The sequence below is a fragment of the Triticum urartu genome, chromosome 2 (assembly GCF_003073215.2).
Source record: "Triticum urartu cultivar G1812 chromosome 2, Tu2.1, whole genome shotgun sequence".
Taxonomy (NCBI): domain Eukaryota; kingdom Viridiplantae; phylum Streptophyta; class Magnoliopsida; order Poales; family Poaceae; genus Triticum; species Triticum urartu.
The window spans coordinates 71,762,652-71,790,138 of NC_053023.1; the positions used below are offsets into that span (position 1 = coordinate 71,762,652).

Genomic DNA, 27,487 nt, shown 5'->3' on the forward strand with positions numbered 1-27,487 from the left:
TTGACAGTATTTAAGAAGGGTCTACCAAATATAATGGGACAAAAGCTATCTTGTGGAGAAGTAAGAACAAGAAAATCAGCAGGATATTTAGTTTTCCCACACAAGACTTCAACATATCTAACAATTCCAATTGGTGCAATAGTATCTCTATTAGCAAGTTTAATAGTAACATCAATATCTTCTAACTCAACAGGTGCAATTTCATTCTTAATTTCTTTGTATAAAGTATGCGGTATAACACTAGCACTAGCACCCATATCACATAAGCCATGATAACAATGATCCCCTATTTTAACAGAAATAACAGGCACGCCTACCACGGGTCTATGTTTATCTTTAGCACAAGGTTTAGCAATTCTAGCAGTTTCACCTTCGAACTGAATAACATGCCCATCAATATTATCAGACAAGAGATCTTTAACAATAGCAATATTAGGTTCTACTTTAACTTGCTCAGGAGGTGTATAAGTTCTAATATTGCTTTTATGAACAACAGTTGAAGCTTTAGCATGATCCTTTATTCTAACAGGGAAAGGTGGTTTCTCAATATAAGAAGTAGGAACAATAAGATCATTATAAGTGACAGTCTTTTCTTCAACTTTAATAGGTGCAGCTACTTTTACTTCTATGGGAGGATGATATTTAAACCACTTCTCCTTAGGGAGATCAACATAGGTAGCAAAAGATTCACAGAAAGAACCTACTATCTCATAATCAAGTCCATATTTAGTGCTAAACTTACGGAAAATATCGGTATCCATAAAAGATTTAACACAATCAAACTTAGGTGTCATACCTGACTCCTTACCTTCGTCGAAGTCCCAATCTTCAGAGTTGCGTTTAATTCTATCCAATAAATTCCATCTGAATTCAATATTCTTCATCATAAAAGAGCCAGCACAAGAAGTATCGAGCATGTTCCGATTGTTTTCAGAAAGCAGAGCATAAAAACTTTGCATAATTATTTCTCTCTGGAGCTCATGATTGGGGCATGAATATAACATTGATTTAAGCCTCCCCCAAGCTTGAGCGATGCTTTCTCCTTCGCGAGGCCAGAAATTATATATATAATTGCGATCACGATGAACAAGATGCATAGGGTAATACTTTTGATGAAATTCCAGCTTCAATATTTTATAGTCCCACGATCTCATATCATCACATAGCCTATACCATATCAATGCGTCTCCCTTCAAAGATAAAGGAAGACCTTCTTCTTAGCAACATCATCGGGTATACCTGCAAGCTTAAATAATCCACAAACTTCATCCACATATATTAAGTGCTCATCAGGATGTTTTGTTCCATCTCCTGTAAAAGGATTAGCTAGCAGTTTTTCCATCATAGCCACAGGAAATTCAAAATGAGTTTCATTAATAGGTTCAGTAGATTGAGGAGCAACTCTTTGCTCTACTGGACAGGGTGAAGATACCCCGAACATGCCCCTCAGAGAATTACTTTCCATAGTAACAAGTGACAGTAAATTTCAGCACACTATATAAATTTTTCCTTACCAAATTCCACTTACCAAAGGCGCTACACTCCCCGGCAACGGCGCAAGAAAAGAGTCTTGATGACCCACAAGTATAGGGGATCTATCGTAGTCCTTTTGAAAAGTAAGAGTGTCGAACCCAACAAGGAGCAGAAGGAAATGATAAGCGGTTTTCAGCAAGGTATTCTCTGCAAGTACTGAAATAAGTGGTAACAGATAGTTTTGTGATAGGATAAATTGTAACGAGCAACAAGTAACAAAAGTAAATAAAGTGCAGCAAGGTGGCCCAATCCTTTTGTAGCAAAGGACAAGCCGGAACAAACTCTTATAATAGGAAAAGCGCTCCCGAGGACACATGGGAATATCGTCAAGCTAGTTTTCATTACGTTCATATGATTCGCGTTCGATACTTTGATAATTTGATATGTGGGTGGACCGGTGCTTGGGTGTTGTTCTTACTTGAACAAGCATCCCACTTATGATTAACCTCTATTGCAAGCATCCGCAACTACAACAAAAGTATTAAGGTAAACCTAACCATAGCATGAAACATATGGATCCAAATCAGCCCCTTACGAAGCAACGCATAAACTAGGGTTTAAGCTTCTGTCACTCTAGCAACCCATCATCTACTTATTACTTCCCAATGCCTTCCTCTAGGCTCAAATAATGGTGAAGTGTTATGTAGTCGACGTTCACATAACACCACTAGAGGCTAGACAACATACATCTTATCAAAATATCAAACGAATACCAAATTCACATAAATACTAATAGCAAGACTTCTCCCTTGTCCTCAGGAACGAACGTAATTACTCACAAAGCATATTCATGTTCATAATCAGAGGGGTAATAATATGCATATAGGATCTGAACATATAATCTTCCACCAATTAAACCAACTAGCATCAACTACAAGGAGTAATCAACACTACTAGCAACCAACTAGCACCAATCCCGGACTTTGAGACAAGAATTGGATACAAGAGATGAACTAGGGTTTGGAGATGAGATGGTGATGGTGAAGATGTTGATGGAGATTGCCCTCCCCCGATGAGAGGAGCGTTGGTGATGATGATGGTGATGATTTCCCCCTTCCGGAGGGAAGTTTCCCCGGCAGAACAGCTCTGCCGGAGCTCTAGATTGGTTCCGCCTCGGTTCCGCCTCGTGGCGGCGGAGTCTCGTCCCGAAAGGTTGCTTCTTATTTTTTTTCTCATGAAAGACTTCATATAGGAGAAGATGGACTTCGGAGACCTACCAGGGGGCCCACGAGGTAGGGGGCTCCCCCCACCCTCGTGAGCAGGGTGTGGGCCCATGGGCTTCATCTTTGGCGATGATTTTTCTTTATTTATTTTAAGACATTCTGTGGAGTTTCAGGACTTTTGGAGTTGCGTAGAATAGGTCTCTAATATTTGCTCCTTTTCCAGCCCAGAATTCCAGCTGCCGGCATTCTCCCTCTTTATGTAAACCTTGTAAAATAAGAGAGAATAGCCATAAGTATTGTGACATAAAGTGAAATAACAGTCCATAATGCGATAAATATCGATATAAAAGCATGATGCAAAATGGACGTATCAGGATCCGCGCGCGCTGACGCGCCAGAACCGACAGCGGGTCCGCCCGCCCGTGCGACTGGCAGCGACTCCGCGCGTGCCACGCGCCCGTCCGCAGCTGGAGCTGACCCCGCGCCCGCTCCGCACCACTCAGCACCCGATAACTAGCAGCATCCGGGTGGTCGAAGCGGCGCGCGCTTCCTAGACAAATCGCGCTGCTACAAGCGGCGTGTTGAGGCGCGGCTGACGGACGCTGAATCCGGTGCAGATTCACGTGGGCCCACGCAATCGCGTGTGCCTGACGAGCCGGTCGGGAGGCCGGGATCTTCTGCGGCGCCTACAGCAGCTGGTTCACGGGCCGAAGCCACAGAAGATCCGGGGCGAGCACGAGGCGAATCTGCCTCAGAATCTGCAGCGCCCAGATCTCGTGCAGCGTCCGGAACTCCTGTTCCTGATTCAGGATTTTCTTTGGCTGCCGATCCTGCTGCACCGTCACAACGACAAACACGACTACGACAAGGTGTGATCAAACCTGTTGATTATAAGCATATAACAAAGTATGGCCTAGTTTGTTCTACAGGTGAACCAGGTAAGCCAACTTCACTTGAGCAAGCACTTGATGATGAAAAGTGGAAAAAGGCAATGAAGGAAGAATATTTGGCACTTGAGAAAAATAACACGTGGCATCTAGTCCCTCCACAGCAAGGTAAAAACCTTATTGATTGTAAATGGGTCTTCAGAATAAAAAGGAAATCTGATGGAACCATTGACCGGTACAAGGCAAGACTTGTTGCCAAAGGGTTTAAACAATGGTATGGAATAGACTATGAGGACACCTTTAGTCCCGTTGTTAAAGCTGCAACCATACGCCTTGTTTTGTCAATTGCTGTTTCTAGGGGCTGGAGTCTCAGGCAGCTAGACGTGCAGAATGCGTTTCTGCATGGCGTTCTGGAAGGGGAGGTCTATATGAAACAACCTCTTGGGTTTGAAGATGAAAAAGCACCCTCATTTGTATGCAAACCTGACAAAGCACTTTATGGGTTAAAGCAAGCACCAAGGGCATGGTACTCACGCCTCTGTCATAAGATGCAGACACTTGGCTTTGTTCCTTCCAAGTCTGACACTTCACTGTTCATTTACAATAAACTGAACACGTCCATATTTGTTCTCATTTATGTTGATGACATTATTGTTACAAGTTCATCTGATGAAGCAATAACTGCATTGTTGAAGGATTTGAGTACAGATTTTGCTCTTAAGGATCTTGGAGATCTTCATTATTTCCTAGGGATTGAAGTGAAGAAACATGATGATGGACTTCACCTCTCTTAGGAAAAATATGCCACTGATTTGGTGAAAAAGCCTGGCTTGCAAGGTTGTAAACCCTCACCCACTCCTTTGTCAAGTTCTGAAAAAATGTCTCTTACAGAAGGTACACCTCTCAGCAAAGAGGACAGCACTAAATACAGGAGCTTAGTTGGTGCATTACAATACTTAACTTTGACAAGACCTGATATTTCTTTTGCTGTCAATAAAGTATGCCAGTTTCTTCATGCACCCACCACTGTTCACTGGACTGCTGCTAAACGTATAGTTCGATATGTCAAAGATACCTTGAGCATTGGTCTTAATTTCAGCAAGTCACCATCTACCTTGGTTAGTGCCTTCTCTGATTTTGACTGGGCAGGCAGCCTGGATGATAGGCGTTCCACTGGTGGATTTGCAGTGTTCTTTGGTCCCAACCTGATCTCATGGAGTGCAAGGAAACAGGCAACTGTGTCTAGATCTAGTACAGAGACAGAATACAAAGCATTGGCAAATGCAACAGCAGAAATTATATGGGTTCAATCTATTCTTAAGGAACTTGGTGTGAAAAACACCAAAGCTCCATGTTTATGGTGTGATAACCTTGGTGCTACCTATCTGTCTGCCAATCCTGTGTTTCATGCCAGAACAAAACACATAGAGATAGATTTCCATTTTGTCAGAGAAAGGGTTGCTAACAAGCAACTTGACATCCGGTTTGTACACTCTAGAGATCAAGTTGATGATGGATTCACCAAGGCTTTGCCCACACGGAGTTTTGAAGATTTCAAGCATAATCTCAACTTGATGAAGTTGTGATTACGGGAGGGTGTTAAACGTAGCATTGTAGAGATATACTAGGGATAGATGTTTAAGTGGTTTCGGTGGATATAACCAAACTCTTCCTTTCTCTTATCCCTTGCTCTCCAAGCAATGTAATCTTAACAAACTCTTGTATACGCTGTTATCCAGGGAGGTGCGCCCCTGCCATATAAATATGCAACGCGTCCCTCCAACGAGGTAAGACGCTTTCCGCCTGTCGCACATTGCCTACCTATGAGAGTTATCTTTCTCAAGTCCAGGATTTCAATGATGACATTAAACAGACCTATTTGAGAGTCGTTGATCAATTCATCCACAAGAACTTTTGATTGTCTCAATGAAGGGAAAAAAAAGAGTCTTCTAGTTGACGTAGCTAGAAGCCGACGGTATCTTTTTATGATGATGATGATATAGTAAAGCTTATGTCTTGTGTTTTTCTTCTTCACATTGTATTAATGCAATTCTGATGAATTCATCCAGAAGAGCTCCCGGTGCTCTTAGAGAGAAAAGTACTTCAATGGACAGCGAATAGATGATGCAGTTGGCTGGGGCTTAAAAGTAGAGGAGATTCCCCTCCGCTCTCGCTACGTTTATGCCCCACGCGCGTACCTGCTGCCCCCGTTCAAGCCTCTCGCTACGTTTGTGCCCCACGCGCGTACCTGCCGCCCCCGTTCAAGCCTTCCACCCACCCCGCATCCTGTGGCTAAATTTCGTGTTTTGACCCTTTTTTTCAAACCTATTTGAGATCTGACTTTAGTTTGAATTTTTTTTTGAGATCTGACCCTTTTGCTACCGTCAGGGACCCTGACGGTTGGGTATAACAGCCTACCGTCAAGGACCCTGGCGGTAGGGTTGCATGCCCTACCGTCAAAATCCGCCTTAGTATTGAACACAGTGCGTGCTCGTGTCTACCGCCAAGCACATTGGCGGTAGGGTTGTGCAGGCTACCGCTAGCCCGTTTGGCGGTAGAGATGTTTCCTACCGCCAAAGTCCCTGGCGGTAGGCTGTTAGACCCTACCGCCATGGACTCTGGCGGTAGCAAAAGGGTCAGATCTCGAAAAAAATTCAACATAGGGTCAGATCTCGAATAGGTTTCGGAAAAGGGTCAAAACACAAAATTTTGCCGCATCCTGTTCTTTTCAGGCCAACTCCACCGCGCGACCCCATCCTATCCGAGCGCGTCCGTTTGGAGTAAAACGGACGAACCAGACGGCCTAGCACGGGTGTAAACTGACTTTTGTCCATTTTCTGTCCGCTTTTGACTCATCCCCGGCCCAAGTTTGAGCCGCTTTTGGGGTGAAACGGACAGCACACGGACGCACGGGCCGTCTGCGCGTGTTCTCCCCTGGCCCGCCCGCCGGTGGCATAGGGACAGCCTTTTTTTATCCGCCCCTCCCTCCCTTCGGCCGCACGCCCTCTATTCTTCTCCACTCTTCCCCACTCTCCCCTTGCCGCCGCCGCCGCTGCCATTGTCGCTGTGCAGCTCGGACGCGCGCTCGCCCAGCCCCTTTCCCTCGGCGCCCCCGAGCTACCCAACCACGGCCACCTGTTTTGCGCACCCGCCGGCCGAATTTGGGGCGGATCCGGTCGGTCTTGAGCTCGCACGGCTATGGTAGGCCATGGACTGGCCGGGCACCGGCCCGGAAGGCCATGGCAGGGCCGCAAAGCCACATGCAGGCAGTGGCTCCTCCTCTAGCCGCTCGGATCTACACCGTCGGTGGTCCGCCGGCAGATACACGAATGGCGGTCGGCCGGGCTCGGTGCTAGCCCAAAAGCTCGTCGGCGCACCGTTGCCGCTCATTAAGTGCGACCACTGCCTAAAGAAGGTCGTGCGCCGCGTGTCTACAACGCCGGAACATCCCGGATGGGTGTTCATCAAGTGCTTAAACGATCGGGTATGTGCTCTTTTTAGCTTCGGTTTGTGCTCTAGATTTGACTAGTTGTGCTAACTTTAAATTTTGTTGTGTAGAATGGATGCAAGTTTTGGTATTGGGAAGAAGAGTACATCGATATATTGATAGAGCGCAATTTAGTAGATGTTCGTGCACTTTTAGCTAGCATAGTGACTGTTGATGAGACAAGTGCACGTGTTGCTAGATTAGAGGCTAGACACGAGACTAGATGCGAGGAAGCAACGTCTACTTCTTTAGACTCGAAGAAGAAAGAAACACGCAAGATGGAGGCGGCTCCTCCGCAGATCAACAATGAATGCATCGAGAAGGCACTAATCCAACTTACAGGAACAGTTATGGAAGTTGGATATCTTCTAAAATGTATTCTTGTGGTTCTTGTTTTCTTTGGTCTTGTTTTTCTAGTCAAAAATTGGTGATGTATTTCCATGTACCAAAAATGAATGATGAAAAAAAAGTTAAAGGACTTGCAAGGAAAAACGTACGCGGACAGGATGCGGCCGGGATGCGTCCGCGCGTTGGGCGCACGGCCACCGCATCCCAGGACACGTCCGGACACGACCCCATCTCCCTACCTAAACGGACAGAATCCGGGCAAAACGGACGTCCATTTTGGGTCGCGCGATGGAGGTGGCCTCACAACGTCGAACCTTTCCCGGACAACGCTATGGCACCTCGGGGAGGGGATTCATTGGTTGTCACGAACCGTGAAGCGTGAACGACGGGTTGACGTGTGGGGGCGTAGGTGATGTGCGGATGCTGGTAGGGGGTCCGATTTTTAGTTCAGAGGAGTTGCTTGGTTTCAACACGAAGTACATGGAGGGAGCCTTACACAAGCCTGACGTTCTGGTTGAGGTGAGCAACGGAGGTGGCGCAGGCTAAAGCACCACCATTATCTCTGGAGGACTTTTTTAAAAGGTTACTTATGCGGTCCCACAATCTCTGCTTGGTTCCTCGACACCTTTGCACGGGGAGAAGGATGATGGGCGCCTGGAAAAGAAGAACAAGGCGTGCAACATTCTGGCGGCCAAACGCGCGGAGCATAGGTTGTTGGAGGCTTTTGGTGAGTTGCGAGAGGTGAGCAAAGTGGAGGATGTTGAGCAAAAGATGAAAGCATAGCTGGACATGTAAAAAAACGCTTTCATCGCAAGTGTCATCACATTGAGCACTTTGGCGGGCATCGCCCGGAAGTCAAAGATAGACCTTTCATGATGTTTTTCACACAATAATTATAGCCCATGATGTTTCTAGGATGAGGCGGAAGAGTCATTCGACATTGATGAGTTCTCTTCGACGAGTGATTGTCAGTTTGGTTGCACGTGGGCCAAGCCTAATTGCTCTGGGCCTTGGCGCTATGGTGTCTAACTCAGATGATGCCCCTTGATGTTGCAGTTGTTTTGTCTCTGTCCCTAAGCTCTAGTGTTTTTTGTTGTTTTTATTTATTTTTTGTTCCCAGGTTTTCATTTGGGTTTTTTATTAACCGAGAATATGAGGTTTTTGGGTCTAGTTTTCTTTATAAATTAGACTATCTCTCTTCTTCTTAATGAACAGAAGGAACCCGCTGCCCTCACAAGTCACGATGAGGTTTCTCACAAAAAAAAAGAGAGAAAACATCTTCTGATTTGATGCAAAAAGAAGAAGACATATTCCAGTGGAAGCAGCCGCAGAACTGGCATCAGAAACGGCCATCTCAACTCAATATCAGCACCAGGAATTCTGAACATCGGTGGGAGGCTGATGCAAATACGAGTATCATATACAATTCAGAACATTTTTGGGTCTGACGTAGATGGATACGAGTCTCATTCATATACCAGCATCAGAAGTTCAGAACATTTGCGGGTCTGACATAGATAGATACGAGTCTCATACAGGAGAGGGGCTACATCATTTACAGTCCACGAGGCACCAGCAACATCTCACCAGACGGCAGCGCAGCGGCCTGCCAGCCAGCTCTTGTTCAAAGCAAAACAGGAGATTTGCCTTCAGCTCTACCAGTACCACATCAGTACCACCTCGGTTCTCATCACAACCATCCATGAAAACATCTCAGAACTACTAGAACCTAAAGAGACAATCTACACACCATTACCTAGTCCTAATCAAGCCCTCGCAGCGGCGGTTCACTCGCGCATTGCTTCACTACAGTTCGCCTCGGATCACCAGAATGAACCGAACGGCCTTCTAAGCATTGCAGCTACAGCTCACTGTTCCTTCCAAATTCGCCCGGTGACCCGCAGCTTGAGCTCCTTCCTGTCGCCGCCGGAGAAGCACAGGGCCATGTTCCGCTGGATGATGAGCCCATCGTAGCTGTCCCGGACCTTCCTGTGGCTGTCCCTGATGCTCCGAGGGATACCTTGCCAGGTCATCTTACGGTTGATGCCTCCCACCTCCAGGCTGTAGGTGTAGTTCTTGGCCTCGGCGTCGTCTCCCATGAACCTCAGGAAGGCGATGTAGACCGGCGCCATGCCCAGCTGGAACGCCTCAAAGTGCAGGCAGAAGTACTGCCCAAAGCAGCTGAAAACCTGGACAGGTATATGCTAGAGTTAGTTCCACAACTCTTACTTCCATGAAGAGGAAAAACACAAGCAGAAGCTGAATAACAGTAGCATGCAGTGTCGACAGTAACCTTACTTAATTGAGTCGTTAAGTATGCACACACTAAGTAAACGATCAGCAATCCATAAGACCATAACTCATGTTATCAAAACTATCCAAGATACACCTTGGATCTTGGAAAGAGGATGTGAGGACTAATCTACTGCATAGTGTTTCAGATCATAAATACAAAGGTAGCTGATAATTACCGTAAGCATCCATGTGGCATTCTCAACTTCATGAGGATTTGATTTGACATAGCGATGATTAAAGGTGCTTCCACTGTGCATGTCAACCTTATGGTCGTCCTTCAAGTGATTCACCAGATATGGAATGTCACCAGTGACAGTGCATTCAGACCCCGCATATGGGCAAGTATAGGGTCTGTATTGGCACTGTGATTCATGTTTCAGCTTGCAATAATAAGGATATATTCCCACGCATCCAAAGTTCTGGAACTTGCATGGAACCTCTAGAGAGGCAGCAACCTTCTCTAGAGCAAGGCATCTTATGTTACCCAATTCACTCCTGCAAGTTGGACAGCGATTATGAACCCTTGGCTTGCATCCAGAACAAATGGTATGGCCATTGGAGCACTGCACGCACAAATGTGACAAAATAGTTAAAGAACCTCTAGACACATTCATATTGAACTTCATTTCTGAGCTTAGAATATGCAGTGTAAATTCAAAATAATCATGAGATATCAGGCCCTCCTACTAGAATCATTTGACAATGAACAATCTGGATAACATTGAAAATGAAAAGGAAGACTGTTGTAATGTATAAGTTCAAAATGTTTGCAGGGAGCTAATCACAGGTGGGCCTGATGCATGGGGTGGATATCAGAAAGGAAGGGATATCACTTATTGGTCAAAGTGATTCATAGAAAAAGGTCACCAACCACAACCCTATTTTACCTCTGCCTACCCTGAAAGTAAATCAGCATTTTCATATTGTTTTGCAACTGGATATTCTTATCTGATCACACATGTAGGCATACACATGGAAAGCCAAAAGCCTAGAACAAGGCTTGGTATAATGCAACCGATATGCTATAGTTAAATGTAATTAGTTCAGCAAGAAGGCATACCTGATGAATTGGAGGATACATGGCGACCAAGCACACAGGGCATTCCAATAGCTCACGCACATTGCTAGAAACTATGACATTTGGTTTCGGTGAGTGCTCAATAAGATCACCGACGAGTTCCGTGACATCTAACATCTCAATCTTTGGAGGGTCGATAACTTCAGCATCAATGTCGTCAAGATAGGCAGCTGACGCCATGACCAAACCTATAGATACAGAATCCTGTGTGGAGGAAAAAGAAATCAAGAGAAAATTTTAGGCTTGGAAGCAAATGAAACAGATATTATCATCATTTTAAAAGACAGGAACGTTTTTTTATCCACAAAAAACATCTCCTGATCAAACTAACTCACTTTTCTAAGGAACGCACAAACGTAAATTTCATCATAAGCCAATCATAACATGACTCGACTGCACTTAGAGGTTCTATAAAGAAGAGCACTAACGATGCAGAAATCATGAGCTCATATGAGCTTCATCTCAGAAAAGTTTGTAATATTTGACCCAGCAAGTCATGTTAGGTTACATCATTACACACCGAACAAAAAAACATAGATGCCAATTACCATTTTTCAGCAAAAGATTTGAAGGTTTTCAGCCTTTTACTACACTTTTGGTTCCGCTTTCTAGTCAACTGTTTTCCTTAGTGTGAATCCATGTAACTGAATTCGAATTTAGTTAAGTACTCAGTACAACTTTAATTTGTTGAAAAATCAGTGCACAGCGACAACTGAAGACCACATCAATGCCACTATTCCAAATATATCAAAGGAAACTAAGAAAATGATGGTTGGTCAGTTAATCATGAGGGCAGATGGGCTTGGATCTCAGAAAGAGTTTGTAATACTTGACCCAGCAAGTGTTGTTAGGTTACATCGTTACACACTAAACAAAAAACATAGATGCCATGTCGCTTGTTTTCACCTTTTTCAGCAAAAGATCTGAAGGTTTTTAGCTTACTGTACTTTCGGTTCAGCTTTCTAGTCAGTTGTTTTCTTCAGTGTCAATCCATGTAACTGAATCCAAAATTAGTTAGGTACTCAGTACCACCTTATTTAGTTGAAAAATCAATGCACACCGACAGCTGAGAACCACATCAGTGCCGCTTCTCCAACTATACCAAAGGCAACCAAGGACATGTTGGTTGGTCAGCTAATCTAGCTATAACTAGTAAGTAGTAACCGCTTCACTGGAAAGAACAGGAAATATGATAACAGAGGGAATGATGGAGTGGTGGAACAGGAAAGGGGGAAGGGGGGTGGCACTTCCATGAGCCTCCACTACCCCTTGTATTGCACTCACAGCAGCAGCAGCAGCTGTTTGCATAAAGTTGCAATGAACAACTCAAACAAGAAGTGCAGGGGCATGGAGTTCATCACACAGAACATCTTTCCACCTCATGTAAGGAGATGCCAGCAGCATGCAGGAGCTGTAATGATTTCCAATCAACAGCATGCCTGAATCTCCCCCCTTGCTCCTTTTTAGACTAGGAATCATGACTAAATAAACAGAGCAACCAACACATCATTACCTAACTCGAAGACACAAACCCTGAATCTTGTCTTCTTCCTTTCTAGATTAGGAATCATGACTCTTGTAAATGGAAACGCAGGAACAACAGAGCAGCCAAAACATCATCACCTAACTCGAAAACACAAACTAGCAGGCTGCAGGCTGAGGCTTTACACCAAGCCCCATCAGATCAGCCGTACGAACCTCCTTGGCGATATAACCGGATAATCTAACCATCGATTGACTGCATCCCGAGTTAAGGTGCCCTAGCGGGGTCGTCGTGGGTGGGGAATACTGTGACCCACAAGTTAATCAGTCCCAACAAGCCGCAAGATTTCCCGAACCTGAACCAAAAACCCTAGTCCAGGCACCCGCATTCCCGATCCCACGCGCGCATCCGAGCCAGAAACCCGCACGCGCACCTCAAAATCCAACCCACTACGCATCCAAGAAACAGGGGAAGCGGGTGCTACCTCGGGAGGGAAGGCGACGGAGGGGGGCGGCGATCGGAGCGGGCGGCCGGAGAAGAGGAGGGGCGGCGGCTGGTTTGACCTTCACTTCCCTGGGATAGATAGGGGATGGGGGTTTGGCGTGATGCTGGTACTGTGGCGGAGGGCTCGAGATGGATGGGGGGAGAGAGGGGGAGGACGGAGGCGAGCGCGTTCGAATTAAAGCCCCAGTCTTTGCGAGGCTCCGTCTCTGTCCTCTCTCTCTCGGCCGAGTCGCCTCTTTCAGTCTTTCCTTCTGACGAAAGGGGATGGGGTGGGCGTGTTTTCCTCGGGGTTTGGTTTGGTTTGGAGGGGAGGGAAAGGCCGAAATGGGGTGTTTTTATCGGGGAAAATCTCTGTTCATTTGGTAATAGTGGGCTGATGAGCGTGTGGGCCCTGTCCCCCGGCCGGATCACGCAGGGGATCATCAACGGTCAAAAACAGTTACTCCGGTCCGGCAATCTGGCCTGTATACTAAGTATTAAATGGAGTTCAGGGGCCCATCCGGTAAATTTGGTGAAAGTTCAAGAGAAAGATTGAATAATTACCATAGACATTTTGGATAGCATGTTTTTTTAAGGGACGACCATCATGGTTAGCTTTATTAGACCAGAACACGGTTACATCGTCTGCGAGCAAACCGACAATACAGTTAGGAGGCTCGTTTAACCAACCAATCGAACCAAAAAAAATCATTTTGAGTAGCATGCTAATATCTACAATTTCATTTCGCTTAAACCCTAGAAACCTCCATCTGAATATTCAGCTCAAAAAGAGACTGATCTCGTTTATAATGAAAACTGGATTGAGAACATCAACAGGCCGAGGAGCAAATACATCTCGCCGAAGAAGCATGAACGCCAAAAAACACACACTTACACAAAAACACCACCGTGGAATTCAAATATCCCGTCATCCTAGGCTATATTTCAGTAAAGATACGGTCTAGTTCTATACGAATACTGATGGGGTATAGGGTCAAAATTGAAGTAAGTCATTATGATTCAAGCAAGGGACGTATAATTTATAGACTTCCCCATAAGGATTCGAAGCGAATCGAAGACTCAAAGGATAGCCAAGATTTGAAGGTGGGGCGTGCACAGGGAAGGACGTCCGGTCTCATCATGTGAAATGGTAATCGTATGCGGAAGAAAGGATCGCCGTCGGAAATCATGGATCTCTCTCTCTCCCCCCCTCTCTCTCTCTCTCTTCCTCGACGTTTTCTAGATAAATAATTTTTAAAGTAATATGTTGATGGAAAAACAATGTTTTTTGGAGTAGTCAAAGTGCTACCTGATATGTCAAGAAATGTTTGGAATAAGTCAAGCGAGAGGTGACAAAAGCACACGACGCAGAAAAGGAGGGAGGGGGGAAACCAATGCCCGTGATCACGAAACATCCCTTGGCTTTCCTGCCCTGACCTGCCTGCCTAGATGAGTCAGACGGGGTGCTCGTAATCGTAAACCCCTCGGCCTGTCCCTGCGATGACATGTCGATGGCAAGCCGGCGAGAAAGATATCAGGATTCAACTTCTTTTTAAATGCGTAGTGGGAATCGGTCAGCTTTGGCGCAGCAGCTTGCCAAAGGAGGGAGGGCGCAGGGCGCCAGCCGGCCAGCTTTGGCAGCGCAAGTCTGGTCTTTTGCCTTTGCCCCCCAAAAAGGAAAGGAAAAAAAGCAAAGCAAGCATTTAAAGAGAAACGGAATTCCAATGCTCCTAGCTCGCCAAGAAGGAAGAAGGAATTGTCTTCCATGGAAATCACCAAGAAGGTTCGATGAAGGTCTAGGTCAAGTTGGCCACGGTTCATTGCTATCGAGGGAATGTTTTTTTTTACCAGAGCTCTGGTGCGCGTGAAATGTTTTATTTAGTTATTTACTGGTCCTGTGGGTCTGAGATGGAGATTACCGTTGCAACTTGTTTGAATTGCTAGATGCCAAGAGGATACAAATTGAGCCATTCAATGACACGAACCACTATACCGGATGGTGGAGATCCACCTTGGGTGCTGCCTTTTCTTTCTACCTCGGCGTCTTGACACTCTTACTCCGTTTGAGCAGGCAGTAACAAGCACAAAATCCACCTCGAAAGGTACCGATAAAAAAACAAGGAGAAAAGTACAGCGCGCATCACCTACTGCGACCGCACGGCCCATCATCCGGTGCCGATCGGCGCGTGGTTAACCACAGAGTAATCACGCATTTACCAACACCGGAGAGTACAGCTTACTTTCACATAATAAAACCGGCCAGTAAAACCAAGTGTGGTACTACTACAGCTTTGCTTGGTACAGAGTCACAGAGTGGAGCGTGGTACTTTAATGATTACTCATGGATAGTACTCTACTTGCCAAAGGTACGCGTGAAAAACGACTTTCTAATTCAGATTCAGTTCATTTTGTAAGGGGCAACACAATGCTCCATGACGATTCAAAAAATGTCAATAAGCAGCAGTACAATTTATCATTCTCATATGTTACAACAGGCAAGGAACAGACATGACACAAGGGTTTCCTCTCACCACTAGGTTGAATGAGATTACAGGATCCAACAGCTTACTGGTTTCACAGGGGCTCCAGCTTCTCCCCTACTTCGAACCAGAAGAAGACGGACCTGCGGGCGTAGATGGCCCGCACGCGCTGCAGCGCCAGGGTCCCGTTGGTCCGGACCGCCTTGGCGCCGCCTTCGATCCGGGTGCGGACGACCGTCACGCCGTGCCCCTGCTGCTCCTTGAGCGACGATGATAATGGATTGTATTCGATCGCCGTGCTGACTATCGGGAAGGACAGGTAGTCCAGAGGGTTTGGCTCGCACTGGAGCAAGCACTCCTGAATAGTTAGCTTGCCGCTTCGGTGAAGCAGGCAGCATCCGAGCTCCGCCTTGATAGTAAGATTGGCGATCTTGCACGTGGAAAGGAACTCCAGTGCACTGCGCAGATAGTTTAGCACACAAAGACATGAGACGATGTGAGGATATGGCACAGGTGAATAGATAGGGAACACATAGCAGTTTGTAGACTTGTACTTCCTTAGCTTACTGACGAACATTCACAAACTGAACTTGCACTACCACCTTAGTTTACAGACAAACATTCACAAGTGAAGGAACTATAAACCCATAATCCTCCAGGATCCAGAAGATATAAATTCTCAGTTTCAAGATTCCAAATTGTTAGTTTTGAACAATCTAAAGGCATGTGTATCTCGGAAACTTTCTATTTCTACCACAGCACATGGCAAAAAAGGTCTTTCAACTATAAAAGGGTGTACCCAGTGCTGTAAGCTCCCACACAAGGTGGGATCCGGGAAAGGGAATTTCTAGACAGCCTTACCCTTGCATAATAATAATTCTGCAAGGAGGCTGGTTCAAACCCAGGATCTCAAGGCCACAAGTGGAGAGACTCTACCACTGCTTTCAACTTACTATTGGTTTATTACCAAAAAATAGAAACGCAAAAAAGTGCTTCCAGAAAAACCCGCTATGTGATACGAAGAATTATAACTGTGGTCGGCTCCAGTAAAAAGTTAACAAATTTGGCATAGAGCAACCTAGCCATCATGCGGGGTAATGTAATTGATAGGAAACTTCATAATCAGGTTTATTAAGTGTACCGAAGGGACGGATTTCAGTTCCAGGAGAACCTCAGTCTTGTAAAAATGGGCTACTGCCTACTATAATGACAGCACATAAGGATTGGTAGTGAACACCAAACAGTAGCAAGAAATAAAGACAGGGAAATTTAAAATCGAAGAAAGGAGCATACTTGTCGGAGCCACGGGAACATGTCAATACAGTGTCATCAGGAAGCTCACCCCCGCCAATCTGATGGAATAGAAAATGACAAACATAAGCACACAGTTGCACCAACAATACAATTGGTGAATAATGCAGGAAACATTTCACCAGAGAAAATTTCTACTGAGATAACAAGGAACATGGATGGTAAAACTTACAATGCAAAGGGGCTTCTTTATTTGGATATTACATGCAAGATAGGTGCCACCGGCAGCAATTAGAATAGTGTCACCGGGCCTTCAACAAAGCAGAGGTCATCTCGGACATCCTTCATCCCGCAATGTAAAATGAGATGGAAAAAACGAACCTAGCAGCAGAAATAGCAGCCTCGAGATTTGGATAAACTCCAGGCTCCTTTACATTTCTGAGTGGCCTCTCAACACGCAACCATAACCGAGGATGGCATGCCAGGAAGCGCCATCTGTGGCAAACGAGGGCGGTGTTATACCTATCTGCAGGTTCAAAAATGAAATGCTAAAAAAGGCTCATTTTTCATGGAAGATAAATGATAGCAATGACACAACAAAAACCTCAGCAGTAAGTCAAGGTTTGGCTATCTAGAAATGCAATCAAAATAACTTATCCAAAACCACCTAAACTCTTATGAATTTCCATATGCATGTAATTAATGATGTAAAGAGATTATTTGTTTTCCACTGAACCAGCATAACCAATGGCCACGTGGGAACAGTATCTAACCCACTAAGTGACTGACTGCAGTTCTCAATGAATAAGACCCGACATACACCAGTTTTCCATCTGTGGAAGTCTAAACAAGATCTTTGCATTTCACACCACTTAACAAGTGCACACACTCGTTCCTTGGTTTAACAAATGGAGATACAAAAAGACAATCAGAAATACAGACATTACGCAATCAACAAAGTTAAAATCCAATTCTGACCCTGCTTAACACAATCAAACTAGCAAAACATTCATTTATGTCCAAAAGTTTGCCCAGCACAGGCATTAAGGCATATCATTGTTATCAGCACAGCCAATGGGCCACAGAACTAGGTGGCCAACGATTGAAAATGTGGCCGCGAAGCCCAAGGGTCAAAATATCAGTTCCCTCCTGGCAACAACACATCAGTTAGAACAACATGGTACCAACTTATAGAGTCTGACAATCTCAGAGTAAAACATGGCACCAACTTATAAACCATCGCAATTTGGTTGGACAACCACACTCCCTATTCCCAAGTCCAAAGCCCAAACCAACACAAGATCTAATTTTGAGACATCGTTCACTACTGGAGGTGCTTATCCCATCACGTCCAACAGTATATCCCTAAATCCCACTAATTTAGCAACACGGCCGCGTGAAATCGGTGCCAATACAACAAATCACCCCAGAACCCTATCTTGCTCTCTACAGAAGCAGGTCAAAGTCCTTTTTTTTTGGCCCGTTCTCCTACTTATCCACTAATTCTCCGCGATTCCACCCAAATCCAAAGTCAATCACGCAGAGGAGCGACCGCAAACGCAACAACTACTGATTCTTCCCAAATCGTCTCTCTTGCTGAGGTGCGGGGAGCGAATCCGAACCTGGGATCGGGCTGAGGAAGCTGAAGATATGCATGAGGCAGCCGTCGTCCAGGCCGTTCACCGGCGACCCCGGCGCCTCCTCCCAAGGCGCCGCCTCGCGCAGCCGCTTCGCCATCTCCTTTCCTCCACGGTGGGATGCGGTGCCGCCGTTGGCGAGGTCTGACGAGAGCACGGGGACACGACACGATATCTCGCCCCACCCTCCCTGATTTTTTCCACGCTTCCTGGTCGGCCGGCCCCACCTGTCACTCGGCTTAAGCCTGAACTAAACACAATCCTAATCTGGGCCTGCCTTTCAAGTGGCCCAACCCTTTAGGCCTATCAAGGATGTGGCTGCTTCCACTGGAATTCGCCTTTTTTTTCTCTTTCTTTTTCTTGTCTCAAATTTGTTTTGCTTTTTTTTTTTCTTGCCACCAGTAGAACACAACTTGCAAATTAAAAAGTCCCCTAAAAACACTTACAAATTACAAACATTACCCCTAAAAAAATTACTCCCTTTATAAACAAATATAAGATCTTTTAGATCACTATAGAGGGATTACGTACAAGCTGATACAAATGACAACCAATAGCCCTAAAAAAATTACAACCAGTATGTTATTTTACAGTCAACTGAATTCTATTTGGCTTCATCGAATTTTGCTCATGTCAATTGTGTTGTCATTCTATTTTCGAGCCTACAAATACTGTGGTCTGATGTAGTTTTGTTTTTAATGTTCTTTTTGACTAATTTGTACTCCCTATGTCCCACAATATATGACGTTTTTGCAAGCTAACATAACTTGTAAAAAACGTCATATATTGTGGGATGAGGGAGTAATTACTTATTGTATTTTTATGTTGGGTAAATTCAATTCCCTTTCAACCATATAACATGTTTCCTGGTTATATTTTAATTATTTGTATGTGTGTTTAATTCATGTGAGTTTAACCTGTAAAACTGTTAGCATTTTCTGGCAATTTCCATTTCATATGCCTTGTTTATCTTTATTGGGTTTGCATCTAGCATTGATCTTGACCAATCCAGAAGAGCTTTTCTTTTTACTATGCCATGATACTCCTCGATGACGTATAGGAGTGATGGTTAAATCTGGCCCTTAATATAAAAGGATAATATAGTCCTTTCAACTTTCGTAATGAAGGGTTATCTTGTTGTTGGACGATGACTGAACTAAATCTCGAAATTCCTCACCCTGAAGTAAAGAAAAAGAAATCAATTCAGATCTTGAATGATTACATGCACGGTAAAAAAATCTCATTTGGATTGAAGCATCTCCATATAAGGCCTGTATTTACGTCTGATCCACCAATCGTTCTGATTTTTTTATCCTGATACTTGAAACATCAGTTTCTGGTAGTGTGCATCTGATGCTACTGAAAGTTCTCTCCTTCAAAGTTGAATTCAAAAGAACTTTGACCAGATTCTCCATTTCAAGTTGTCAGCATGCACCACAACGCATGTGGACACTCGGCAAATAAGCAAATTTCAGTAGTTGTGATCGGCTGGGAGAGTAGTTAGTGGAGAGGGACAAGTAGGGAGACCCAAGTTTTTTTCGACAAATGGTGGATTTTATTAGCTTAATATGGAGCATCAAGAAGATACAAACACAAAGAGCACACATCCGGTCTCTGCATAGCTAAGATGCACACAACCAACACGAACGCGCACACACAAAAATCACACCGACAGCTAGCAAAGTCATACGACTGAAGCTATGCCAAGGCGGATAGAAAACAAAAAGAAAGTGAAAAAAGCAATGATAATCCACACCGAGCAGGTGTTGATCCAAAAGAAGATGATGCAACACGTGATCCGAACGTGGACACAGCCACGCAGACTAAACGCGCACGCACTATGAAAGCGGCTTGCCAAAGATCATCCGCAGAACCAGAACCTCCGTCGATGTTCAAGTGACATCAGTCGCAGCTCAACTGGCAAGAAGAGATGGTACCTCCAAAATCTCATGGAGACGCTCCGGCGATCCCAAGTAGATAGAAAATGTGTCTGCTTCCCAATCCTATCCTATACTTCTAATTATATCAACACGTGTGCTTCCACATGATCAAAATTGTTGTAGCTGTTAGATTTACTAGCTTGATCCACTAGCATCGACTGATGTACGCATGATAATCATACATCATGCAACATGCATTAGTTCATTGTAAGTGAGACTTAAATTACAATGATTTTACATCAACATGCATAAGAAAAGGACATGCAACCATGCATAGGAAAAACCACCTCAACATGCATGGGAATTTCCATTCTACTCCCTCCGTCAAATAATATAAAAGCATTTTGACACTAAACTGGTGTCAAAAAGCTCTTATATTATGGGACGGAGGGAGTATTGTGCTAGATTTTCAGATTTTGTTATCATATTATTACTTCAAATAGTCATGCTCCATACAATCAAATCACAACAATTCCGCAACAACATGCGGGGTACCATCTAGTATACCCAAATGGGTGATCCTCGGCCCACTAACTATAATTCTTTCAACATGCAACTGCGCCAACTCATCATGTCACTATCATAGGAAATACTCACCTTAGCATGTACTTCTCTCAACATGCAACTATGTTTAATTCACCATGCTATAAATGCCACCATCCATGAAAAAAGACACACCTTAACATGCACCATACATGCTACTCATATTGCATACATATCTACAGCTATGCAATAATGCATAGTACAATAAATTGTTTTAGTTTCCCCTCTCATATTATTATTGTAAAACTAATGTTACATACAACGAAGAGCACTGCTATGCATACGGCACTCTGCATCCTATTTCTCTTCGACAGTGCAACCAAACCGTCCATGTGTACCATCAAACTGCTTCACACTACTGAATTGGTCGTCCTACAGTGATCGCATACACTAAGTATCGTGTGCACAGTAGTTCCAAACAACAAAATCATACAATAAAATCTCTTTGAAACCATTGCCACAACAACGACGCGTGGGCTATCACCTCTAGTTTTAAAACACCTAAACACAACTTAAAACATACAGACAGAACAAATTAGTATGACACATATGCATGCTCGGTTAAACTTCATAAACACATTCATCATTCCTAGTCGACACAAACGAAGCAAATGTGGAATCATTACCCAAAAAAGGAGTAGCATATAGAGATCCACATTCATACAAACAATCTTTGGTCTATAGAAAGAAAAGAAGCTTGCTTACCAAAAGTTATCTAATTTGCACAAGACTCTCGGCATAATTAGTTAGATGTAAAATCACCGCCTTTTGCGATCCAGGATAATGGTATCTTGTGTCTTGAACACCCGAAGAAATCTTCGTTATCTGAGAAGTCTGGGTGTCATACCGGTACACGTCATCTTCCTTCGTCAGAAGCCACATCCCCTGATGAAAAACAACCCTGGGAGGTCGCGTAGCCCTGCAACATTCAGGCTCTATAATCAAGTCATCAGGACGACGGATCGTCGTAGCCCAGCGTCGACTCCACTCGGGCCTCTGATTGACCCCAAAGCTCAAGGTCCAAACCTCAAGCTCTAGGTTCATGAAGCCCAAGCAGACACTAGTAGAAAAGGGGGCTTTGGTCCAGGCCGGGTAAGCCCATTAGTCCCGGTTCAGTCCAGAACCGGGACCAATGGGTGCATTTATCCCGGTTCATGTGGCTAAGGCATTAGTCCCGGTTCACCTGGGCCCTTTAGTCCCGGTTCGTGCCACGAACCGGGACTAAAGGGCGCGATGCCCATTAGTCCCGGTTGGTGGCACCAACCGGTACTAAAGGTTAGACCTTTAGTCCCGGTTGGTGCCACCAACCGGGACTAATGGTCATTGAGGCATTAGTACCGGTTCATGGCACGAACTGGTACTAAAGGTCCCATTTTCAAACTCTGCCCCCCCCGGACCGCCTTTTCAGTTTTAGAAAAAACAAAAGAAAATGATGGAAATGTCAAAAAATAAAATAAAATAAGTTTCCCATGTGATATGTGGTCTAGTTGTTGGGAAAATTTACAAATATGAATTTCGACTTTATTTACAAAATCTCTATGGAATTTGTAAAATGGGCATAAATTTTGCATACGAACTCGGATTAAAAAGTTTTTTATATGAAAAATCATCTACTCGAAAAGTTACATCCGATGGAGACGGCCTATGGCCTGTTTGCAAATTTGTAGAATCCTCAGATTCCAAAAGGAAAAAAAGTTATGCTCAAATTTCAGTTTTTTTTAAATTTTCATTAAATCTGGTCAAACTATGGTCAAACTACTTATTCAAGAAGTATTAGTGTTACTAAATAATTATTCAAGAATATTAGTGTTATTAAATAATTATTTCAGTTTTTTTGAATTTTGGTCAAATCTAGTCAAACTATGGTCAAACTGTGGTCAAACAATGGTCAAACTACTTATTCAAGAAATATTAGTGTTACTAAAAAATTATTGTTCTAAAACAATAGTGTCAAACTCAAATAGTGAAATGTGTGACTTCATGATCAAGCTAAACTCCTGAGGGTTAATAGGATTGACATCTTACTATTGTCAGGAAAACAACGAGTGCAGACTTGGAAATGAGGGAGAATAGAACCCGGAAGTTAAGCGTGCTCGGGCTGGGGGAGTGGGAGGATGGGTGACCGTCCAGGAAGTTAGATAATTTGGAATGATGAGGGGTGATTAGAGATTAAATTGAGCAGTGATGAGGGGTGATTAGACATTAGAGGTTAAAAAAATTCAAAAATTTGAAAATAGAAAAAATTACAAAAAAAATTCAAAAAAAATTCAAAAAAAATCAGAAAATTTCCTTTAGTACCGGTTGGTGTTACCAACCGGGACTAAAGGTGGACCGGCCACGTGGAGGGCCTTTAGTCCCGGTTCTGGTTTGAACCGGGACTAAAAGGTCGGGGCATTAGTACTGACCCTTTAGTCCCGGTTTAGGAACCGGGACTAAAGGCCCTTACGAACCGGGACAACGGGCCCTTTTTCTACCAGTGAGACGTAGCACAGCTGGCCCTCCAGCTCCGCGAAACGTTCAGGCCTGAACTTAGACGGAGGATGTGGAACCATGCTGAACCCTTTAGTCCCGGTTCAGGAACCGGGACTAAAGGCCCTTACGAACCGGGACAACGGGCCCTTTTTCTACTAGTGAGACGCAGCACAGCTGGCCCTCCAGCTCCGTGAAACGTTCAGGCCTGAACTTAGACGGAGGATGTGGAACCATGCTGAACTCCTCGTCGGCCAAGCTGAACCGGACGAATGAATTGGATGGAGTCACGCGACCTTGGTTGAAAACACATGTCCAGTAGATGTAGCCATTGACGTGAGCCGGAGTTTGTCCGATGATCCAGTGCGGCGGGTCTGCCGTCTGCCGCCATGTATCAGTGCCGAGGGTGAGCACCTCGAACCTGCAGGCGAGCCCACATCGAATTACTCAGTATCGACCCATATCCCTATGTTCTGTCTTATACAAGATTGCTTCTAAATGCATCACCAACAGAATGAGGGTTTTTATGGGGGAGATTATTAGTGAAGAACAAAGCGCGTTTGTTCCTGGGCGCTTAATAACTGATAATGTGCTCATTGCGTATGAGAGTGTTCATGCAATGAAACGACGGAAGAAAGGGAAGAACTGTGTTTGTGCAGTGAAACTTGATATGATGAAGGCTTATGACCGAGTAGAATGGCATTATCTGGAAGCCATCATGCTGCGTTTGGGTTTCAGCTCATAATTTGTTAGACTTATTATGAAGTGTGTCACGTCTGTTCGATTCACTATCCGGGTGAACGGAGAATTGCTGCCACATTTCACACCTTCGAGAGGTTTTCGTCAAGGGGATCCCGTCTCACCGTATTTGTTCCTCCTATGTGCAGAAGGTTTCACTTCCTTGCTGAAGTTTTATGGAGGGGCCAATATCGATCGAGGTATTCGAGTAAGCTATCAATCCCCTTGGGTAAATCACCTACTATTTGCGGACGATAGTCTTATTTTTATGAATGCACAAGCAGCTAGTGCAATCAGGCTGAATGAGGTGTTACAGATTTATGGTGACTGCTCCGGTCAGTGTGTTAATAGGGACAAGAGCTCAATCTATTTCAGTCCTAACACGCCTGAACCAGTGCGCCTTTTGTTGAAGGAGTTTCTGAACATCTCAGTCGAAGCGTTCAGTGAACGATATTTGGGACTTCCAACTGCTGTGGGCCGTATCACTAGTGGTACTTTCGAATTTCTCAGAGAAAGGATGAGAAGCAAGCTACAAGGAGGAGTGGAACGCCTCATTTCATGTGCTGGCAGGGAGGTCAGGCTGAAGGCTGTGGCCCAAGCAATTCCAACACACTCTATGAGTTGCTTCAAACTCACTAAGAAGGTCTACAAAGGCCTTTCTTCAGTTATGGCTAGATATTGGTGGAGTAGCTCAATCGATCGCAGATCACTCCATTGGATCGATTGGCCTTCACTTGCTGAACCCAAGGTTGCTGGAGGGATGGGGTTTCGTAATCTAGAATTGTTCAACCTAGCCCTGCTCGAAAAGCATGGGTGGAATCTGATTATGAACCCGGACTCTCTCTGTGCTCGTGTACTTAAGGGAAAATACTTCCCGCAAAGTGACTTCATGGCTGCAACTGTCCCAAAGTCTACCTCGGCCACATGGCGAGCTATATGTGCGGGCAAGCAAGCATTGGGAGCCGGCCTTGTGAAACGAATTGGAGATGGCACCTCGGTGTCCATTTGGAATGATGGTTGGGTGCCAGGCCTACTCTCCTTACGGCCAACTGCTCACATCGGTAACACCAACATTACTGCTGTGTCTGAGCTGATCGATGGAGATCGAGGTTTATGGAAGGTGGAATTAGTGAGGCACCATTTCATCGCCCCCGAAGCTGATGCTATTCTCAATATCCCGTTGAGGGCGGAGGGGGGAGAGGATTACTGGGCATGGAATGCTGAAAAGTCGGGCATCTACACTGTGAAATCAGCGTACCGTTCTCTTATGACCTTGAACGAGCATTCTGCTCAAAGGGAAGGGACGGTTACGGAATCCTCAGAGCAGCAAAAATAGTTGTGGACAAGACTTTGGAAGCTAAAAGTTGTGCCAAAGGTGAGAGTGTTTTGGTGGCGAGTGCTAAGGGGAATTCTCCCCACTGAGAGCGCCTTAAACCACCGGCACATTGCTGTCTTGGCACGTTGCAAAGTCTGCCTTGATGCAGAAGAGGACATGTATCATGCTTTGATTACATGCGCTCATGCTAAGCTATTCTGGAAGGAGGCGAGGGAAATTTTGTCTGTCAAACTACCAGAGCTCCATACAGAAACGTGGTCTAGGGACATCTTGTGTGATTCTAGATTTGATGAAGCGGATCAAGCGAAAATTGTTACTATCATGTGGGCAATTTGGACGTCCAGGAACAATATTACACATGACAGGGCTAGCTTGGATCCTGCTCACTCCATGAAAATGACGAGAGAGGCCTTGTCGCTGTTAGAATTACCCCAACAACATGCAATGATCTTACCGGGCCATGGTTGGAGACCACCTGATGACGATCATATAAAGATCAATACTGATGCTGGGATTTCCAAGGAGGCAAGGATGTGCGGGCTGGGAGGCGTTGCCAGATCTGCCAATACTTTTTTGGGTGCTTGGTGCAAACCTATCCAGGGCACTACGGATCCACTTGTTGCGGCGGCTCTTGCCCTCCGCGAGGGTGTGATTTTTGCTCAACTTCGTGGCTTTGTGCGGGTGGAGATGGAGACCGACAGCATGGAGGTCGTCGATCTTTGGAACTCACGCCATTCCTCGCGCTCACTGATAGCGCCCATATTACTCGATATTGAGGGTTTAGATGCTTCTTTTCATTCTTTTACTATTCGTCATGTAAAGAGACATGCCAATATCCCCGCCCACCTGTGTGCAAAACATGCTTGCACAACGGAGGTAACGGAGTGTTGGATGAACAATCCTCCTGGTCTTCTGGTTACCAGCCTCATGGCTGACAGAGCCGGAGCAATCTATTTGGAATAAAGCCCTCATTACCCCGCAAAAAAGAACCTGCAGGCGAGCCTGTACTTCTTGCTGCTGGGAATGTTTTCTTCGGAGAAGAACCTTGCCACCTTGTACTTCTTGCTACGGGGGTCGAACCCGAACCCCACCCTCGGGAAGGCGAAGACTTAGTGCTTCCGCTCTGGTAAGGTGACGAACTCCCTCGTCGTCGGGTTGCAGACCACCAGCTGCTGCCGCATGGTGGAGATGAGGATGAGGCCGTCGCAGTGCAGCGGGCTGCTCCACAGGGCGATCCCTCCAGGCAGCTCCTCCTGGTGCACCAGCTCCTCCAGGTCGCCGACGCGGTACCTGTAGAAGGACATGCGGAAGGCGCTGTCGTTCTTGTTCGTGTCGAGATCGTCGCGGTCGTACGTGCAGGGCACCATGCATGAGCAGCGATGGGCGGATCTTCTTGGAGCACTCGTGATGAGCGGTGATGAAAACTGGGTCGGATAGCATGGCCTGCCAGGCCTTGCAGACGGACCTGAAGCAGAGGACGGACCTGGACGAGAGGAGATATTTAGGACCATGGTCCAGCCGAACCTATGGTCAACGTCATTAGATCTAGTAATGGTCTTCATGTGGATTTGGGCCTGATTAGCATTCAAATTTCTTTTATTACCTTAATCCTTCTCTTGGTAGCTTGCTCTAGGCCTGCGTAGGCTTGCATTTTTTAAGGGAAGGGCTGGCACACGCCTCTATGTTACTATAGCAACACATGAAGCCTGTTTTTTAATCTATTATTATTGTTTCATATGTTTATGGAAAAAAATATTCTTCCACAGATCGCATCCATTTGAAAAAAATGTTTAAAAAATTAGTTCACTGATCATTCAGGTTACTACATGTGTGATTTTTTTCATGATTTTCTGAAAAACAAAGAAAAACTGAATTTATGTTGGCATGCATTTCCTGGAGGCAGAATTGGCGTGCATTAAACAATTGTGAACAATGCGGCTGCATGGAGACAACTTTAAAGTCTTTGATAAGCTTATGTCAAATGAGAGGAATCTAGCATGTACCCATAATACTTTCAATACAATATTAAGTAGGAAATTAGTACTGATATTTTGGAAAAAAAGATGTAGACACATCAACTACGAAAATTTATCTGTTCAACAACTAAAAATTCTAGATATTTTAGATTGGTTGGGCTTTTTTAGAACCGTTCGTTGATGTCAATCTAACGGCAGACAAATACGAAGTACTGGGTAGTACTCCGATGAAAGTACGCGAAAGTACTAAAACGAGTGGGGCCGGTACTCATGACAAGGTGGGGATGCGTTTTAATCTAGGGGCAGTTTAGTCCTAGGAAAATTTGCACGCGCCGCCCCTCTCGTCGAATGCATAACCGC

General features: G+C 44.9%; 2 protein-coding genes across 2 annotated transcripts; both read right to left on the minus strand.

Moving 5' to 3' along the window:
- Window positions 1-8,904: 8,904 nt before the first annotated feature.
- On the minus strand, window positions 8,905-13,063 carry LOC125535864 (E3 ubiquitin-protein ligase DIS1-like). The gene is made up of 4 exons (XM_048698933.1): window positions 12,759-13,063; window positions 10,774-10,995; window positions 9,890-10,276; window positions 8,905-9,607 (listed from the first exon to the last, which is right to left on the minus strand). The coding sequence occupies exons 2-4, from the start codon at window positions 10,969-10,971 to the stop codon at window positions 9,287-9,289; spliced, it is 906 nt and encodes a 301-aa protein (XP_048554890.1). The 5' UTR covers window positions 10,972-10,995; window positions 12,759-13,063; the 3' UTR covers window positions 8,905-9,286.
- A 2,082-nt stretch (window positions 13,064-15,145) lies between these two features.
- On the minus strand, window positions 15,146-18,344 carry LOC125535866 (F-box protein SKIP5). Its single transcript, XM_048698934.1, has 5 exons — window positions 18,111-18,344; window positions 16,870-17,014; window positions 16,721-16,799; window positions 16,531-16,589; window positions 15,146-15,695 (listed from the first exon to the last, which is right to left on the minus strand). Exons 1-5 carry the CDS (start codon window positions 18,223-18,225, stop codon window positions 15,332-15,334), a joined length of 762 nt encoding a protein of 253 aa, XP_048554891.1. The 5' UTR covers window positions 18,226-18,344; the 3' UTR covers window positions 15,146-15,331.
- Window positions 18,345-27,487: the final 9,143 nt, after the last annotated feature.

Excerpts from the sequence above, each read along its gene's own strand:
- LOC125535864 (XM_048698933.1), bottom strand. The coding sequence starts at position 10,971 with ATGGCGTCAGCTGCCTATCTTGACGACATTGATGCTGAAGTTATCGAC. Across the intron at positions 10,277-10,773 it reads TGTATCCTCCAATTCATCAG|TGCTCCAATGGCCATACCAT; the intron begins GTATGCCTTCTT and ends TTGTGCGTGCAG. Across the intron at positions 9,608-9,889 it reads ATGCCACATGGATGCTTACG|GTTTTCAGCTGCTTTGGGCA; the intron begins GTAATTATCAGC and ends ATACCTGTCCAG.
- LOC125535866 (XM_048698934.1), bottom strand. The coding sequence starts at position 18,225 with ATGGCGAAGCGGCTGCGCGAGGCGGCGCCTTGGGAGGAGGCGCCGGGG. Across the intron at positions 17,015-18,110 it reads CTTCCTCAGCCCGATCCCAG|ATAGGTATAACACCGCCCTC; the intron begins GTTCGGATTCGC and ends TTGAACCTGCAG. Across the intron at positions 16,590-16,720 it reads TAAAGAAGCCCCTTTGCATT|ATTGGCGGGGGTGAGCTTCC; the intron begins GTAAGTTTTACC and ends CTATTCCATCAG.